The following is a 15,443-nucleotide window of genomic DNA, read 5'->3' as shown; positions in this document are numbered from 1 at the left end:
TGAGGTTATATATCTTACAAAAATGATGCAATAGCTACAGTCTCCTATGATATTATCATAGGTGGATATGCAATGTGGCATAACACATCCTGTGTTTTTCAAGGGGTAAGTCCAATTTCCAAAAGCACAAATAAACCTAAAATAGCATTAAATCAGTAAAAGTCTAATTGCTTGGGGACAGTTTGCGTGACCAGATTCTATTATGTCACTTCTTTTTAGATCAGTCTCTTCTAAGTAAGCAGACATCCTTTGGCATCTGAGTATTTCCCTGTGGCAGTCTGCTAAGAAAAACATGAGGAGATCTCCCCTACATCCCTTTTCCCGCTAGCTGCTCCCTGTGATTAATTTGCAGTCACAAGGATTGCTTATCTGCTGAGATAGAGCAGCAGAGCCCATGTGCCTGCCTGCTTGCTCTTTGCAGTAGGCCTATTGTTCTGTCGCAGCTCCTGAGAGATTGCTGTAGGTTGACCTTGGCAGGTGACCTTGTCAGAGGTGGTTTTGCAAAAACTGGTTTATTTCAATAACATTCAAATAACTCCTAGCAAGTGGTTTCTTAACACATTCAGAGTAGAATCCATAAGGATTATAGAATCTTGGAATACATGAGGATTATAGAATCATAGAATCACAGCATGGTTTGGGTTGGAAAGGACCTTAAGATTATCTAGTTCTAACCCCCTGCGATGAGTTGGAACATGGTCAGGGACACCTCACACTAGACCAGGTTGCTCAAGGCCATATCCATTCTGGCCTTAGCACACTACTAGGAGTGGAGTATTCACAACTTCCTTGGGCAGCCTGCAGTGCCTCAACACTCTTACTGTAAAGAATTTCTTCCTTATATCTAACCTGAACATCCCCTGTTTAAGTTTTAGCCTTTTACCCCTTGTCCTATCACTACAGTCCCTAATGAAGAGTCCCTCCCCAGCACCCCTATAGCCCCCCTTCAGGTACTGGAAGGCTGCTATGAGGTCTCCACGCAGCCTTCTCTTCTCCAGGCTGAACAGACCCAACTTTCTCAGTCTATCTTCATACAGGAGGTGCTCCAGTCCCCTGATCATCCTCGTGGCCCTTCTCTGGACTTGTTCCAACAGTTCCATGTCCTTTTTATGTTGAGGACACCAGAACTGCACACAATACTCCAAGTGAGGTCTCATGAGAGCAGAGTAGAGGGGCAGGATCACCTCCTTCGACCTGCTGGTCATGCTCCTTTTGATGCAGCCCAGGGTACTGAAGCCGGCTCGTGTTCATTTTCTCATCAACCAACACCCCCAAGTCCTTCTCCACAGGGCTGCTCTGAATCTCTTCTCTGCCCAACCTGTAGCTGTACCTGGGATTGCTCTGACCCAGGTGTAGGACCTTGCACTTGTCATGGTTAAACTTCATGAGGTTGGCATCAGCCCACCTCACAAGTGTGTCAAGGTCCCTCTGGATGGCATTCCTTCCCTCCAGTTTGTCAAACACACCACATTATGATTCCAGGTTGCTCTGGAGGCGGTTTTGTATTTTAACATTATTTTTTTCATTCTCTGAGGTTTTGTGCTGTCTTCTCCATCTCTCAAGACAGAGATGGTTGTGCCTGCAAAAAGAGGGAGTCACTGCTGCTCTTAAGAAATATGAAACTACATAAATCTGCATTTAGATTCTTATTTAAACATGGCAAATATTGATTATAAAGCATACCTTCTTTGTCAGTATAATACATACCTCTATGTCATCATTGTTGCAAGGTTGCAAGGTATTCGTATGAACATATCTCTCCAATTTAGCTTTCCTTTAGACAACATTAGGTATATATTAGAATATTACTTTCCTTCATTATAGTCTGAAAATCTGGGCATTTTTTTCTTAATTACTGTTTGAAAATATCAGGAAGAAGCTAAGGGAAAAGAACATTAGAAATGTACTCATTAAAATTGTACTTTTTAAATGAGAAAATCAGTAGAAAATAGATATTGTTCAGTATTCAGTGGAGTGAAGATAAGAGCATGAATGTGCTTCACAGAATAGCACAATATAACACAGCTGTATCCTGAAGGAGTGAAGCATCTAAGCATACCTCCTTTCCAGATGCTGTCACATTCCCCAGGTACTTTACAGCAAATATGAGCTAGAGGCTTGGTACAGGCATTGTTGATGCAGTGTTGATGCAGTGTTGATGCAGTGTGGCAGTCTTCCTTATGCAGGAAGTAAAGCAGAAAGAGCAGAAATAGAATAGTATATTTTTTTTAATTTTTGGTTTATGATTTTTCTGAGATCTTCACTCCCTGACAAAAAGGGAAGATGTCAAAAACTAATACTTGATGGGACAAAGGAGGAGTTTTTTGTTTTTCTCAAGTGAAGGACAGTAGTAGTAAGAAGAAGGAAGCTTGAAAATACAACTTTTTGCTGTAAGGAAGCAGCAGAAGCAGAAACATTATAAAACTGTATTGATGGCCAGGCCTTTTCACCGCTGACCTCTCCTTAGTTTTTAATGGAAGGTGGTATGTCATCTTCTAAGTTAACTCCTCTGCTATTTCTTGGCTTTGTGGTGTTATTTCACTGGAGAATGACCACAAGGATCAGGAAACTAACAGATCCTTTTCTTTGCAAGTGATATATGGTGGATTGTGTCTGTGTCAAGCACAAACTAAAGATTTTGACTAAAGGAACCTAAGAAATAGAAAAAAATATTAGTGGGTCACTTATTCCATAGCTTTGACAACATAGGCTTTCCTTAAGAAACATCCCCAAATTTTACCTACTTTAATTCCAGTGCCTCACATAATGAACTTTAAAGTACTCTTCTTAGTTTTTACTGATAGAACTGCTTGAAGACAGCAGCAATATTTTTTACCATTCTGTCTATAGTCATGTACTTAACTCATGGACTTTCTACTTAGAAATATTTTTATTGCTTTTGCTAATGTAATTCTAACTTAATTAAAAATAAATACCATCAATACCAAAATATTTTTATAAAATAAAAATTGATACACCACCTTACTATCAAAAGTTTAATTAAAAGGAAGTAGTACGTTTTTTAAAATGTATAATTTTTAATCAACATTACAGCGTGTAGAAAAAGTTATGTTGACAACATCTGAGGCTTCATTTATAAATAGGAAAAGAGAAATGGATAGATAGATAGATAGATAGATAGATAGATAGATAGATAGGGAAAATTTGGTAGTGGTAACACCTACTATGGTTTGATTATTTTTGAAAGAGGTGGACATTGCCTTCCTATTTTTTATTAAGCATATATTAAAAAATCTTTATCCATGTAATGTCCCTTTTTAGTACCATTTGTTATTAGGAACTGGCACTATGCTAAAAATACAATGTCTTCATTAAAAAAAAAAAATTAATTTCTCTAATTGACTCCAAGTCAGTATACATATAAAGTCTGTCCTTTGGTAAAATACTAGCTCTGCATGTGAGGGATTTTAGAGAAATGTACTTCCAAATCAAAATGAAATGAAAGTGAAACAACAGGTCTGGGAATATAAAATCAAGACATTGGAAATGACAATTTAAGCCAAAGGATAGAATCTAACTGAAAACATCCGAGTAGAGTTTGTGTGTGTGTCTATGTGTATGTATAAATACTTAGATATAAACGTGCATATACAGAAATATCTACTTATAACATTTTTATGTAAGTGTAAGGGAAAATAAATGCAGAAAGGTGAAAAGCAAGTATTCTGGAGGGCCACAGTAATAGAAGTGGTGACCATCCTCAGGTTTAAATCTCACTGAGGGGATCCTGGATTGAGTTTAGGAACATGCACTCAGCTCCATTTTTTACATCTGGTACTGCAAGTAGGACAGTCAAATACAATTTAGTAGTACCTCTATTTTCTCAGATCTTGCCCACACCTACAGTTAGCACATCTGAGTAACTGTCCAAGTACTCTATGAGTACCTAGACTAATGCCGGGGGTTCAGGCACAGCAATACAACACTGGAGGTGTTAGGCTTGTTTCCTCCAAGGATCTTCAGTTTTGAGTTAGATATTTTGCCTCCTGAATCCCAGGCTGATGCAGGGCCTTTAGACTGGGATTCATATTTTATACTATTTCCATGTGTGTTAAATAAATGGGTATCTAAACCCAGGCTTAATTTTATGTGTCTCTTGCCACTGGGTGCTTGTAGCTATAAAATCTGTTCTGGAATTAGATGTTGTATGCAGCTCAGCCTTTTCTTGTACAAAACCTAGATAGAAAGAGGAGTGTTGAACTAATTCACTATCTATCTTGAAAGCTAAGATATATGGATTTAAATCCTTGCTCTAAATCAGTCAGTGAACTGGACCTCTGGAGTAGTAGGAGAGCTGTTTACTAGCCAGAGGAGTGGAGGACAGCAACAGGTTGCTGCCTGGGCTGTTAGAGGGGATAGCCAGGTTTCTTCAGGCAAGATAGATGGACAAAACAGTTATGGGCAGTGCGCTGCACCAAAGATAAGACATTAAGCAGCTTAGTGGTGTCAGAGCTGGAACTATACCCTTGCCAGGCAGCAAAGCTGTACTGTTAGCCTCAGGAGCCTGGGCGCTTATAGGAGTAGGCAGCAGATCAGAGCAAGTGTTTGAGGGTGTAAACTTTGATCTTAAAAGACCTTAAAGTGTGAGTAGGAGGCAAAGGTGTACATTATGTCTAAGAATTGTCTTTTACCCTTCTTGGCCTCAATCCACGAACTCTTTCTCAAAACAGCCTCTGAACTCCATCAAGGAAATAACAGACCCCAGAAAAGGTTTTTATGATGTCCTGCAGGAGGATCCAAAAGATCTGTCCTTCACAGTCACTATGCTGCTATGAAGTTTCTTTGACTTATGCTTCACACTGTCCCTGTGAAATAGGAAGTTTGGCAAGGTCATTGCTCAGAATTTCCGATACAGGCATGTGGGGTTAAATTTCAAGGTAAGATGATATCAGCTTGTCCAGGGAACTCATGTACTGCCTACTTAATTCTTTTCTTTGACCATGCTCTCTATGAGATGCAAAAAACTATAGTTATAAACTAACAGATTGGTAAGAAATAGAAGGAAGTTAATAGAAAAAATACCCCAAATTTGTCACAACCTTGGCTGTTATGAGTGAAAATTTCAGCAAAACTTTAAGGTTCACATAGGAGTTTTCTAACTAAAAGAGCAAGAAATCAATCTTTAATAAGCTGACAGCACCAATTTGATCTGTAGTTGTAACATAATTGTTTTGTATGACTTATTATGTATTAAGGTCAGCACAGGTGGCTGCATTATTAATTTGGTGCAAGGGCTCAGCAGGTCAAATATTCAAGGGAGAAAAGAAACTGTTGAGACGTTGTAGGAGAAGAAAAGTAGAGATAGGGAAAACATTTCTAGTCACTCTTTCAATTTTAAAGACTTCAAGACACTCTGTAAGCACTGTATCACTGCAGTGAATTATGTAGACAGAATACAAAGCAAAATGTGAATTAGGATGGCTCTTTTTTCAGATGCCCATACTCAGAAAAAAATAAAATATGGCTGACCCTTCCCTTCAGCTAACATATCTTACAGAACAGAGGGTCAGTGTAGATGGTTAAATACACCTGAGATAAAAAAATAAGGAAAACTAAGCTGAGAATGATTATACACTTAACTCTGAGGCAAGTTGTACACTCCAGAATGAAATCCTAACCCAATTAAAGATGATGGGTCAATTTATACTTCTGCCAGGCCAGAAATTTCCTGTAGGAAACTACCTTTTGAACACAAACAGGCATTTGGATTAGAGTTAAATTTAGTGGTTGGTCAAAACCCAGAACAGCTCAAACAGAAGTTTTGCAGTCCATCTAACCATACAGGCAGAGCTCTCTCAAAAGCAGGGTTCTGGTTTTGTTTTGTTTTCCTCCCCAGAGGAGAAAAACAAAATTTACTTTTTTCTCATTCTGCATCCCCAGCTGTTGGTTATCAAATCTATGTTGGAGAATTTAATGAACAAAAGTCTGTGGGGATTAACTTGATAAGAAGTTCAAGTATATCAAACATAAAAATGCAGTTGTAAGGCAATGGCTCAAAAATCTTATCAGTAGTAACATATTAATAGTGACACATTTTTTGTAAGACTTTACTGGAATGGATGTAAACAGGCTGGGCACACTGAAGGGAACTTGACCCAGGCCCCTGCTTCTAATGTGATAATTTCCTTTTTAGCTTGATAGCAGTTTCTTAGTTCCATGCCTACTGAGCAGTCCAATTTATAAAAAAGAAAAGCAGAGGTGTAAGAGGTTGAAGGGACTTGGAAATATAAGGCACATTATCAGCATTTTCTTGGGACATGAGGTCAACAGTAATAGTTTAACTGGTGTAGCAACTGCCCTGTTTTAAAGAAGTGACTCACGCTTGAATGATAAAAATAGTCGAGGGTTAACTGCTGTTCCATATGGCTCTAACTTAAACAAAGGGTGTCATTCAAGGGCCATAGGATTGCCAGGCAGGGAGGGCCACATCACACAGGGTTCTGACCCTGCTCTGACTCAGGATAATGCTGTAGGAAAGGCTGCTTATGTTTCTCAACCTGGGATGCTGGTTATCTGCCAAGGGAAAAAGAATATATCAGTAAATGTGATAATGTAATTGCTAACATATTTTTTCTTTCTTAGGCATCAGTTTCCTTGATATGATGCTGGTCTTGAGAAACACAAAACTAGTAGAATGAGATGGGAAGTGTTGGGTTATATTTAGGTACTTGTAGCATTTAATCAGTTCAGTTATTAAGGTGAAGTTCATAGAAATAAAAGAATAATTAATCAAAATCAGAAAAAGCAATGACAAAAATCTATTTTGCATTTACTTTGACACTATAATTTTCTGGGCTGTTTTTCAGAATGATTTACAAAAAATTTTAGAATGATTTAGAAACTTTCTCTTAACTTTGAAAACTTCCACTTGAGCTTTTGTTAAGCCCAGGGACTGCAGGCCAAGTATTTGCTTAGGGTGTTTGATCAGGCCTTTTGCTTTATGGAATGGTGTTTTCGACTAACTGCAGGCACTGGACCTTCAGTTGGCCATCTCAATGCCACTGTTCCTGGAGGACACCCTTTGGAGTTGAAAGGAAAACTGCCACTGATGCCTGTGGTTGAGTGTAATGTTTAGCATCAGAGCTGAGAATTGAAGATGTTCTGGAGATAAGCAGGCATGTAATTTAAAAGTAAAAATTACAGCAACTCAGAAAATTGTAATCCTGCTTACAAGTACAAAACCACTTACAATCACTGATGTGTTTTCCCATGTGTCCTGATTTTGCTTTCTTAAATTTTCTGGACTAATTTTATATTCCCCAGTTTTATTTTGTGAATGGCTTATGTAAAAAAAGCAACTGTTCTCCAAATACTAAGACTAAATTCTTATCACATCATTTTAGGAGTTTCACGGACATCAGTCAGGTTGCCCACAAAAATGGATGAAAAGTGTTTTTATGCTGATTACTATAGGACTGTATTAATTTTTTGTGGCTTGTTAGCTTTAAGTCTAATTTAAACATAATTCTTATTGATCCTATTTTTAGTATATAGATGATGATATCTTCTATCTTTTCAGAATGTATGGAGTGTTTGTAGTACAAGAAAGAATGCAGTGAGGTTTTTAAGTTACATATGTCTGGTCAGAAACATTATAAGCCTTTTGAATTCTCAGAGAATCAAGGGACATTAACACAGTCAAATGGTGACAGTTGTTTATCATCTTCACCAGGTTTCATAAGTATTATCTCTTGGGTCTCAAATTCTAGTGGTACATGGAAACTACTGATGGATTAGCTGGTTATCGAAAGTAGCTATGCATGCACTGGGAAGCTAATGAGGGTAACAGTGGTATTTTAAATCCTGCACTTCAAAGAAAACCAGCTCTATAATAAATTCATGTATAAGTGGTCAAGTTCTAAGACATCAGAATAATACATAGCTTTTGCACTTGTTCATCTTCTGAACAAATGTAAACAGCAGAATACTGACTGGAATGTAAGCAGTATGTTAGCTAAGATAGACTCAATTATATTAATATCATATTTAAGAAAGCAATGTTTATATCAAGATATGTGTGCAAGATAACAATGTAATATTTATGCTTATGGATCTTATGAAAGTGGAACTGAAGTGGTATTTTAAAACTTCTATGAGGGTTGAATTCTCTTCTAAGGAAAATAGTTAAAAATTCATTATTGCATACAGCAGTCTTTACTGAGCAGTATTTTTGTTACTGTTCCATACACCTAGTTTTGAGAGCTGGGTGTAATCCTGATTAAGCAAAGAAGCTCAAAATCAGATTATACATCTGCTAGCAATTAGATGGAACAGTTACCATCCAGAGATGTATTTCCACTGGAAAAGAAAACAAAACAAACCCACATTCTATGGTATAATTAAGCCACAGTTAGCTATAATTCTCCTGTCCATTCATAAACTGTATTCACACACATAACTGTTGCATTGCCCTTTGATCATCTTGACCAAACGATTGAACATAAGCAAGAATTAATGCCAGGAGATAGTTGATAAATAGTCTCAGAAACTGAGTGGTAGAAGCTCCATTTTAACATATTCAGAATTTATAGGACTAAAGGAGTTAGTCTGAAGGATAACCTTACACTGATAAGAAGATAGATGATTTACACTCCCCACCCACATTTTTATTTTATGTGGTACTGTGAGTCTCTTGAGCAATCTAAATAAATAGAAAACTACATAAATGAAAATTTTAAAAGGTAAATAGTGTTTAAAATTAATATAAGAGAACTTGCTGAATGATATGTTAGATACTCTGCTCTGAACAATGGCTACCTAAGATGAACTGGTCTGGTGATTAACATTAGCTGAGATTAAGCAAATGGATTATGATGTTTCTTCTAGCTGAGTGCACTTGGAATACAACTAAGGATGTTCATTTCATATGGCATAGACAAACACATGTACAATTTACAAATCTGAAAACAAGCTAACTACTCTTTTATATACATAGGATGTGACTGTGGGTGAGTATGATGAAATTATTTGCAGTATTTATGAGCTATATGGTATTAGACACAATCTTATATATTTAGAATGAAACATTCAACTTAGTGTCTTTATAAAATTGACTAACTTTGTGCATGAACTTTGAATTAATGGATTTGCTTATGAGGGTACAGGCAAAGGGATTCAATTCTGAATTTTGTTTGATTTTCTTGAAAATATTAATTATACTGTAAGTGCCAAATTATCTAAATAGACATTCTGTATCATGTAATATAAGGTATTTCCTCATTGTAAAGTCATTGAAGTATAAAAATTGATACTATTTAATATAAAATGACATATTACAGTGCAATGACCTGTAGTATCAAATAGTAATTTCTACAATATGTTGTTTATTCATTTGTTGAAATGTTTTCTATATGTAAAATGCAATCAGAAGATATATGAAAGATGCAATTTCCACTATTAAAATCAATGCTAGAAAATATTCACACATGGTGTTCTATGCAACTCTCAGTTCTCTTCCAAGACTATCTGGTTTATTGTTAATTTTATGTTTTGCTAAAAAAACTTCTTTATCTTAGTTACTTTTGTGAATTCAAATTATTTCACATTTATAATGAAAGTTGTCTTTTTGTTTGTATGTGTATTCTCTCTTTGTTTTGGATTTTGTACTTCCACACTGTCAAGGCTCAATGTAATAATTATCTTTATGTAAAATGCATTGTTTTGTCAAAAGCCATTATTATCAGTAGTTTTGTGAGAAAATCCATCTTGTGAATATCTCTTGTGAATAATCATATGGGTAGATGAAATTCCACTTCATTTTCATAAAGGGTGAGAAGCTGTAGTACAGAGAAATTGAGGAGCTATGTCTGTTCATTTCTGTTTCTGGCCATGATGATGACTTGACAGATTTCTCCCCTTTCAAAGAGATCCTGGACTAGACTCTTAGTGAGCTGAAGTCATCTTGGCAGTTAAATGCAGGAACCCAACATTCAGTTCACTCACCAACTTTACTACTGTCATTGCTGCTTTCATTGGCATAGAATATTTCCTCTGCAAATCAAGTCTAAAATTTTGTGTTGCAGGTAGCAATAAAAATGCTCTTATGGGTTTCCGCTAGGAATAAGACACTGTAAGAAGTTGCCCAGAGAGGTTGTGGATGCCCCATCCCTGGAAGTGTTCAAGGCCAGGCTGGATCAGGCTTTGAGCAGCCTGGTCTAGTGAAAGGTGTCCCTGCCCATGATTCTATGATATAGAATCATATCTATTCATAGACTTATAGTCTATGAATATCAGTATAAACAGAATGATGCATGAAACATAGAATGGCTGATTCAAATTGTGTTCTTAGTCTTAACTCACCTGTCAACTTCTCAGTTTAGAAAAGTAATGAAAATTTAGGCAACTAATGAATGCATGTGTCAAAAAGATGATCATAGACTCATAGAATGGTTAGGGTTGGAAAGGACCTTAAGATCATCTAGTTCCAACCCCCCTGCCATGGGCAGGGACACCTCACACTAAACCATAACAAATACAGCTTTCAGTGACTTCAGTTGAAGTACAGCTCCTCCTTAACAAAGAAAGTAAGCCAATTCATTAGCCATTATGGACGAGGTTATATAAGTTGTTGCAGCCAAGCCTGAAAATGTTTTCCTGCAAATCTTTAATTAAATATGTACAGATTTTCAATTTATTTGTATTTTTATTTATTTAATGGAATTATGATTACATAAATCAATCTTTGTGTACACCATCCTACTGCAGACTCGTTTGGTTATTTTTCAGTTTTAGCACTTAATGAGAGTACGATATGCAGCATAAATAATGTATTAAAAGAAGAATTTTTTCTTGTCCTCTGATCATTGTTCAAAATAATGCACATTTTAAAAGTTACTAATGCTTAGTGGAAGCGAAACACTCAAGCTGAAAACAGTGCATTATTGGAAAAGCTGTAAGAACACAGTAAGAAAAAAATCTTGTCAAATATACCTCTATTTGAACCTTGACTGTCTTGAAAAATGTCAGCATTTTCTTATCAGTTTCAGAACTGATGTATGTAGTAGTGAAATAGTGAAAATACTGCTTTCCACAGCTTCATTAGGAAAAATATGTAGTAGCCAGAGAGTTTGTTTCATTAGTCGGTATTGCAGTTACTTCAAGGTGACATTGTCAAAGAACTAATTTATATAATTTTGATGACAAGCATTCTCTGAGACTGCTCTATTGCTTTCCAGTAAAACCCTACTAAAACTGCTTCCCTGAGGCTGATCAGTTGACTAGCCATTTCTATCTTGTGTTCCTGTGCTCCACTAAAAGCAAACCAAGCATTAAGATAAAGCAATTATTTTATTCATTTAAAGGGTTTTTATCACAGTATCTGTATGTAGACTGAATTCAAATGGAGAGGTTGTAGTGAGACTATTTTATTTTCAAGCATGAGCACTATTGTTATAGTTGTCAGAACTAACCTGTATTCTAGAAGACTGGTATTTAAACGTTTCAATTTAAAGGCTACTTCTACTGAAGAATATCAGATTTTTTTGTTGTTGTTTTATAAGGAATTTAAAGACTTTTACTAAAAAGAACTGATCATTTTTGATCAGTAGTTTTTCCCTCGGTGTGAATGCAAATATTGTAGAAGTTCATGTATCATGAAATATAAAACTAGTGATAGAAAAACAAATGGTTTGTGAATTTATGATGCAACTTACTTCAAAAACATATTTTTTAGGCCTTGTCCTGCAACAATTTACAGTGTAGAAAATCTGGAGCCTTTTCTCTGACTCCAATGAATTTGCCCTGGTATAAAACTAGTATATGAGATCAGAATGATTTGTATTGTCTTTCAGTTATGTTATTTTGGACTGAATATGGCTCATGCCTAGGCACAGGCTTCTCCCTGTTAATAAAGATTTTTCTAACATCTCAAACATAAAATATTGTTGTTAGCTTCGTCCACAAGAAATAAAACTGGACTGACCACATACCTCCTTCTAAGGACAGGTTTCTTGTACCAAAGTGATAAGAGATTTAAAATTACACTAGGGAGTTTTGGGAATACTTGCAAATTGAGCTATGCTAACTTAATCTGACAGTACTGGAGTCAGTGGAATTTAGAGATAACAGCTTGGATCTATCTAAATCCAGTGATTTTTGGAACAACTTGCTGCTGTGGTTTCTTATAAATTCTCTTTCTGTACTTTTCAAAATTAGAACCGTGTTATTACTAGTCATAAGTTTTACACCAGTCTCCTCTTTCTTCCAGATTGCTGTCAAAATGAGTGAAACACCTTCAACTAGTTACTCGGTGAATCAGCCTAACTCCTCCGAGAGTGAGCAGAGTTTAATCATGCGCCATTTCAATGTTACTGAACCTGTTGTGGCAAAACGGATCTGTTTCTATAAAAGTGGAGATCCTCAGTTTAACGGGATCAACATGGTGATTAACAATCGGTCTTACAAAACATTTGATGCCTTGCTGGATAGTTTATCCAAACGGGTCCCATTACCTTTTGGAGTAAGAAATATTAGTACACCAAAAGGGAGACACAGCATCACCAATTTGGAGGATCTTGAAGATGGAAAATCTTATATTTGCTCCCATCAGAGGAAAATGAAGCCCATCAACCTGGAACAGGCTAGCAAAAAGCCACTTCCCTGGCAGATCAGTAGGCCTGTCAGTGGTCGCCGTCGAGCTGTGCAATTAGCAAGGGAAAATGAAGGTGGATTTGGCAATCGAGAAAGTAAAATAACAACTCCCAAGAAGATGCTTGTTTTCAAAAATGGAGATGTAAGACTCAGGCGCACCATAGTTCTGGGAAAGAAAAATACACAAACCTTTGAGGCCTTTCTGGATTACATGAGTGAGTTAATGCAATATCCAGTTGTGAAACTATACACCACTGATGGAAGAAAGGTGAGAATAAAGATGAATATGTACAATAGGATTGCTTCTAGATTAGTTTTCTTACAAAGGTGATTTTATCAATTATAAGCTTGGGACAGTGGCCTGGTGTAAGATCTGACGTGCTGAATTCCAGCTGTTTCTTTTCTATTCTTTTCCCCTTCAGAAAAGCTGCTAGCCTGGAGAAAAATACTGAAATCTTGTGATCAGAGAGAAGCAAGTGAGGGCATTTTATTTTAAGCCATCCTGAAAAACCACTTTTTTTAATCAGACCTCTTTCAAGCATGCTCTCAATTCTATATTTTTACCCATTTGCAAAGAAACTTTTAATGTTTTAAAAATAGATAAGTATTTGTCTATTAGCCAAATGTATTTTATCATTACAGAAATGCAGAGTGGTTTGCCATTAATGACTTGGAACTATGACATCTATTGTCTAGGTTTCAAACTATGGACCAAGCTCTGTACCTCTAAACCTAGATGTTACAGAACTAAAAAACCTGATTTTCAGCTCACATGCAGTTTTATATAATTTTCTCTTACTTTGTGTTTTATCTGTGTGTTGTTTAATCACAGAAAAGCACCTCTGATTGTACCTAACAGGTATCTAGAAAGGGAATTCCATGCAGAGCTCCAAGAGTTCAAGGAAAATTTGGGGTTTATCCACTGTTTGGTGAAATTCTACATTAAGTTAGGAAACTGTCCATATCACCTATAAGTCAGTGAAATGCAGTTTGTAAGCTTTATCTTGTAGTATATTTTGACACAGAAATTCAGAACTGAGACAAGGCTCTGAGCACCTTGATCCAGTCAGACCTGCTTTAAGCAGAGGGTTAGACTATGCGACCTTTTCCAGTGTATATTGTTCTGTGACTGTGTCCTATTCCTTTGTGTCTGTACAGGTCCAGTACTTGTGATGTATTCTAAATTGCCCCATTCTTCCTCCAAATATGTGTTCATATGTATACCTACCTCCAAATGCATGTTCTTATTTTGTGGCTATGAAGAGTCACTGTGAAATGATGAAACCAAATTACATATGCAAACATCTAAATTATAAGAAAATCTTCATGTGCATCCAACTTCCTTCTTGAAGTCTTTTTCTAATGTATTGATATAACTAGACATACCCTCACAGAGGTATGAATTGCCTTACAGAAATTGAAAAATTAATTCTGTGCTGTAATACATCTTTAATAGCTTGCTGCAAACTAGTGTAAAGCCTAAGAAATTAAGATATTAAAGTATGAAAAGGATAAATCTCTTACATTATTTTAGTGGTTACTAAGGCAGAGAATTTAACGTTACTTTTCTTTTTTTTCCCAGGTTTCTAATCTTCAGGCCCTAATACTGTGCTCTGGAGCTGTAGTTGCAGCGGGGAGAGAGCCTTTTAAACCAAGCAATTATGATTCTCTTGGGTATTCACGGCCTGCTAAATTGCTTGGAATTGCAAATCGTGTGTACCCAAAAGCAAATGCCAAGTCAGAGAGTGAAAATAGTAAGTTTTTTGAATTAATTTGTATTTTATTAATTGGTTTATTTCTCTCAGTATAAGACATAAACCATGACAATCTTACTATGATCTACGATATTCCAAAAGGCCATCTGTTTTGACTCCTTTATAAGCGTAAGAAAGATCAAAGTGTTATTGCTCTTTTTAAAATGTAAGTTTTTAAATACTCAGCTAGTATGCCTATTTTCTTTCAAAGAGACTTATTTAGAACGTGGGTGCAAATCTGTAAGTATATTTTATATTAACGTATTTGATTGTCATTGCTGTCAAATTTTTTGTGTCATAGTTAATAATGGCAGTGGTAAAGAGAAACCTCAGGCCACTTCAGGGTTTTAAATAACTGAATTTCTTGAGCAAAATTTTTGTGCAGTTTTCAGAACTTACCTTAGGAAGTAGAAGTTTGACTTGTCATTGTCATGACTTTCACTTTCCCATGTCCCATGCTCCACATAAGCAGGTAAAATATTACAGCACCCTTTCACTCACAAATTCATCATGTTTTTGAAGCTAGTTTTATCTAAACAGAGTGTCAGCCTTTCTTATATCCTTGTGGCTGTGATATAAGTTTTTTGGATAAGTTTGGGAAAAGGTAAACAAATATGTGCTTTCCCTTAGGTTACTGATAGAGTTGTGTTACTGAGAAGGTCAGTAAGAATGTGAAGTGGCCAGGGAATGATCAATGACAAGAGGAGCTGTTGGAGAGAAGCAAGGCTAGCTGAATAGCCCGAGGTTGAGGGGAACAAAGTGCTGCAGTACCAGAGCTTTAGGTTATGTGGGAATCCTGAGCATTAGGGCAGAGATACTATCTAGGGGGAACCTTGTTTAATACAGAGGTACATAGTACTCTTGATAGAGCTGCATGCTGTACTGGAGTGTCCAGGGAATATTGTAATTGTTTCCGTACTGAGGCTTTCAACAGCAAACTTGACTGTGTCCCAGAGCACATTGATACATGAGAGACTTGACTTCCACTTACTTGAATGAGTTTCTTCCACATCCCTTGCAGTTTATTATGTCCCCACCAAACTCATCATTTTAGTTTTTCTCACCCTTCATGTTCTTTGA

General features: G+C 36.4%; 1 protein-coding gene across 3 annotated transcripts in view; it reads left to right on the top strand.

The window, feature by feature from the left end:
* The window catches only part of RP1 (RP1 axonemal microtubule associated), a 214,814-nt gene that overhangs the window by 16,932 nt on the left and 182,439 nt on the right, over positions 1 to 15,443 (top strand). For all 3 annotated transcript variants that reach the window (XM_061448476.1, XM_061448474.1, XM_061448477.1), the window contains exons 2-3: positions 12,227 to 12,877; positions 14,192 to 14,363. In XM_061448476.1, coding sequence (XP_061304460.1) covers positions 12,239 to 12,877; positions 14,192 to 14,363 — 811 coding nt within the window. In that variant the 5' untranslated portion in view covers positions 12,227 to 12,238. The remainder of the gene's footprint in view (positions 1 to 12,226; positions 12,878 to 14,191; positions 14,364 to 15,443) is intronic.

This window comes from Pezoporus flaviventris, unplaced genomic scaffold (genome assembly GCF_033815535.1).
Source record: "Pezoporus flaviventris isolate CSIRO_AGI_PZ_B2104156 unplaced genomic scaffold, CSIRO_AGI_Pfla_v1 ptg000007l, whole genome shotgun sequence".
NCBI lineage: Eukaryota > Metazoa > Chordata > Aves > Psittaciformes > Psittacidae > Pezoporus > Pezoporus flaviventris.
Note: the sequence above shows the minus strand (reverse complement) of the source record. Positions and strands in the feature narration are given on the sequence as shown.